At 42.7% G+C, this 4524-nt stretch overlaps 1 protein-coding gene across 1 annotated transcript; it reads left to right on the top strand.

The window, feature by feature from the left end:
* On the top strand, positions 2411-3483 carry LOC8070957 (MAP7 domain-containing protein 1). Its single transcript, XM_002447653.2, has one exon. The coding sequence runs from the start codon at positions 2550-2552 to the stop codon at positions 3144-3146; it is 597 nt and encodes a 198-aa protein (XP_002447698.1). The 5' UTR covers positions 2411-2549; the 3' UTR covers positions 3147-3483.

The raw sequence follows: 4524 nt of genomic DNA, 5'->3' as shown, positions 1-4524 counted from the left end.
TATATATATGGAAATTTCTTTGTACCATACGTGTAGTTACTCTCATCTTCAATAAACTACATTGTATATGTATTCATACTTGTTTATTGGTTTGAGTATGTTTATATACTCATATTAATATACTCTAGATCTTACCACGCGAAATTTTTTCAAAAAAAATTATATTTTAAATATATTACTAAAATGCCACTACTATATTATATACAATAAGTATAACCATATACTCTATGTATGCATACATACTTAACATACATATCACTTTAGATGGTCTAGTATGATCATATACTTTGTCTATATACATTTCGTTCGGTCATATATACCTTAAATCTAGAGATATATAGATGAGAGTAACTACACGCGCGTGTAAAATAAACGCGTATATATATATATATATATATATATATATATATATATATATATATATATATATATATATATATATATATATTTTCAGGACAACCCGAGCAAGTTTAATTAAGTTGCGAATATGTAATTTTAGAGTTTCTGGACTTCCGTAATAAAGAATCTGGACTTCCATAATAAAGAATCCGGGACAAGTGTACGAGATTCTCGTTTGATGACAAATGGTTCGATACAATACCAAGGTAGCGGAGAAACAACGCGTAAAATAAAAGTTAGTATAAAATCTACCACCACAAGCATGCTTTTGTCGAGCATTTTGCATTTTTAAAAATAGTTAATCCTTAATTAGCATGGGCTTGCATTGGCTACACCAGCAGAAGTCTTGAGTCACACAACAGAAAATAGGAGTTTGAAATAACATGCTTTTAAGAAAGCATCATGCATGCGGCGCGCGCGTGGGCGTGTATTTCTTTCCCTTAAGAGGTGAAAACGCCAAAATGCTTCAAATTTTGGTCCCTTATTTGTTTAGCTGATAAACCATGGCAGAAATATTGGCTGATAATAAAAACATTACTGAATGGCTAACAGGTTCGGCTGATAAGCTCAAGTGAGCAGGCGTCAACAGCTATAATCGCTAATATAAGGAGCTAACACGGAGCAAATATAGGATATGTTTGATACATATGGCTAGTTAATAGATGAACTAAAAATTAGCTCAAATTAGCTATGGTTGGCTATACTAGCTTGTCGGCTAACAACTAGTTAAAGACCTTTTATTCAAAAGAAACTAGTTAGACTTAGTTAAAAAGTTGGCCCACCTATTAGCCCTATTGTTTGAATGCACTAAAGCTAATTTGAACAGAAATTAAAGGATTAGCCAAATTTATTGATTTAGCTACTTTATAAAATAGATCTCATAAAAATACTGGTCTACTTCAATAGACTCTAAAATTTACTCACCATATTCAAAAGTGCCACATGGACATGCTTGAGAGGCATCCCAACCAGGTCTCAATCACGGAAGATGTGCATGTTATTTCCTTCTCGTTCATTATACATGCAACACGCGGGAAGATAAGGATGGTGGATGGCAAGCAGCAGATGCTATCCAAGAATCAAGAGCAAACACCATGGAATACATAGTAGAGTCATTTACCTAGTATCTTAGGGATGATTTTTTCCTAATAATACTAGCTATATTTTAGCTTTACAAAATGATTTAGCTAATCTCTTGGAGATGCTCTAAGAATTAGCCCATGGTATCTAAACATGTCTTGATACATATGCATGCCTAGTCTTTAGTTTTTTTGTAAAAGAGAGATAGTTTGGTTTGGTTTTAGGAAAGAGGAGTCAAATCTATAAGGTCTCCTGATAGATTGCTTGGTGTCGTCAAGTTTAATAGGGACTATAAATATATGGGTTCTCTAATTGTTACAACTCAAAAAAAATAGGACATTGTTCTTTAAACAAATGTCCCTCTCTCTTCCTCCTTGTGTCGTCGTCTCCTCCTCTTCCTGCATCACCAACATGTCACCGCCCTGCCTCCCCACGCGCTGGTCTAACCATATTCAGTGCAAACCACATCTCTTTGGTCTAATTGTGAAAACCTTCGCAGAACTATAGCGTTTTTTGGATACATCAAAACTAATTAAAATTAAAAGTAGTTAGCTAACAATTAACCCATTGGTATCCAAACATGCCCTATAACACTAACGACAAAGCTCTTAGCTTTGACGACCGATATACAAAGTACCAAGTACCAGAATAGCTAATCGCACATAGGGAAAGAGCATAGCCATAATTCTAGTAATTTGATCTGATGCAGCCGCAATGCCTCATCACAAGGTTGTTTGTCCAAGCCTTTGCTCTGGACCACACAATGCAAATCAGCAGCTGCCTAAACCATGGACAACCCTAACTAGCTTGCTAGCTGCAGTGTCCTTCAGATCAGATAATAATTAACAAGGGTATCCCGGTAAAATCACATCTATCTACTCACAAGCTAGTGCTTCCTCTCTCTCTCTCACACACAAGAGAAGATACATATAAACACCCATACTACACGCATCAAAATATTACAATGCAAACAAACACAACACACCTACCTAGCAAAAGGAGTAGGAGGCCAGCAAGCAAGAAATACCTCGTGGCCACATCGTCCCCCGGACCCCTTCTTGGTTTCTTCCATGGAGGAGCAAGGTGAGAGACAGATCCAGCTTCAGCTGCTGCTCCTCCCTGTGCCTGCAGGTCATCAGGTGCTCCGCGACGTGCCGCCGCAGGCGGTGCCAGCCAGCGCCGTGGAGCACCCACAGCTGGACCTCGATCTGTCCATGAGCATCGGGCCGAGGCATCCTGCGGCCCCGACACCGGCGCCGCCGCCGCTGCCGCCGCCACGCGCGCGGTCGCCACCCACGAACGAGATCAGGACGGCGCCGGGGCTGATGGCGGTGCTGGCGCCGGCCGCCAGCGCGAGGCTGAATCAGAAGCATCATGCAGCCGCCGACGTGCGCGCCGTGAAGCAGCAGGCGGCGGACCAGGCCCGCATGGCGTCCGCCGAGCGCGCCTACGCGGAGCGCGTCCGGGAGCTGGCGCGGCGGGAGCTGGAGCTGGCGGAGCGGGAGTTCGCGCGCGCCAGGGCCATCTGGGAGCGCGCCCGCGAGGAGGTGGAGCGGGTGGAGCGCATGAAGCAGATCGCGGCGAGGCGGCTCGTCGGCTCGGCCGCGTCGTCCGCGGCGGCGCTGGAGATCACCTGCCACGCCTGCATGCAGCGCTTCCACCCCTAGTGTCCTGAAGCTACTTACTCTCCAGATCCTAGCTAGCTATAGTACTAGCTCCTCCTACACACTTCTTGATGAAGTGTAAAGGTGCCTGCCTCTCCGCGACGCCGGCCGCAGTTTCGATCGTGTTGTGATGGGTGGATAGATCGATATGGCTAGCTTCCTTCCACCATTGCTGTAACTCTCTGAATTTCTTCAAAGCTTTCTGCCCCCCAGCTCTTGTGAATTAATGCCATGCCATGTTCAGCTTGAGATCCAGGATCATCGACCGTCTGGTTCCTATGTTAATTAGATGCACGCGTTCTTATCATACATCAATGCAATGAGCAAGTTCTTCTCCTTCTCTCAGCTGATTACCTTCTTAGTTTACAGAAGCTAGCTTCATGAAAGAACAAATAAAGGTCGAACAAACTGAGTTGTGGAACAAACGCGCTGAGGTGTGTAGCGGTTTACAGCCCCATGCCATGATGGGCCTATGGTAAGTTAATTAATCTATCGAGTTCCTTTATTTTTATATATAAATAAATAGTATATATTTTGTAAATTATAGATATAGATCTCTGGTTTTCAGTCCGTATGCTAGTGCTACAACGTGAGTGGAAATGGAACCCCTATGCTGAGGCGCGCAGTCTGACTGAAATTACTGTTCGGCCCATGATGCTTTGGTTGAGTTATTAGAGCTGAGCCAAGTCAGACTCTGCATTGCATGCATGTATTCAAACTGCTAATTCCAGTCAACCGTGAGGTACCAGACATGCATGCTTACTTGTCACTCGCGAGATCTTAAACTACTGTACATGGACACTGTAATGTCAAAGAAAAAAAGAAATGAAAAACTGTACCTGGCCTTAAGATCAATAGTGTTTACACATGCATGCATGCGAGCGTAATAACCACAAATGTCATGAGGGCTGAATGTTGCACAACAGTTTTCTTCCATGCTTTGAGTTTGAATGGATGTTCAGAAAACTGAATGTAGCACAGCAGTTCCTACATATATACTCCCAAATGGTTACACATTACACTGGTGGTTGACATTACTACTACTCCTACTACTGGGTATAGCATATATAGTACGTACATAGGGGGAGTAAAATCTTTGTGATCTCAGCTCCTCTACACCCTGTGTGGTTATGTATCCAGATATATGTACAACAGAAGAGAGACAATACAACGGTGCACAATAGAAGAACATGTGCCCTTGTGATTGCAAAAAAGAAAATGAAAAAAAATTGCATTCTATGTGCATACTCCCTCTGTCCCAGAAAGAGAGTTATTCTGCAAGTGGCTTATCCTACAAAGAGTGTCGTTTTAGGCGAGTATAGGTCCCATAGGCTATCTCACTACCATCCCATGTGCCTCCGTCTCTTTGTCGACTGACTCT

Source organism: Sorghum bicolor, chromosome 6, assembly GCF_000003195.3.
Source record: "Sorghum bicolor cultivar BTx623 chromosome 6, Sorghum_bicolor_NCBIv3, whole genome shotgun sequence".
Classification (NCBI taxonomy): domain Eukaryota; kingdom Viridiplantae; phylum Streptophyta; class Magnoliopsida; order Poales; family Poaceae; genus Sorghum; species Sorghum bicolor.
Note: the sequence above shows the minus strand (reverse complement) of the source record. Positions and strands in the feature narration are given on the sequence as shown.

What these genes read in the sequence shown, in the direction of transcription:
- LOC8070957 (XM_002447653.2), top strand. Translation starts at nt 2,550, where the DNA reads ATGGAGGAGCAAGGTGAGAGACAGATCCAGCTTCAGCTGCTGCTCCTC.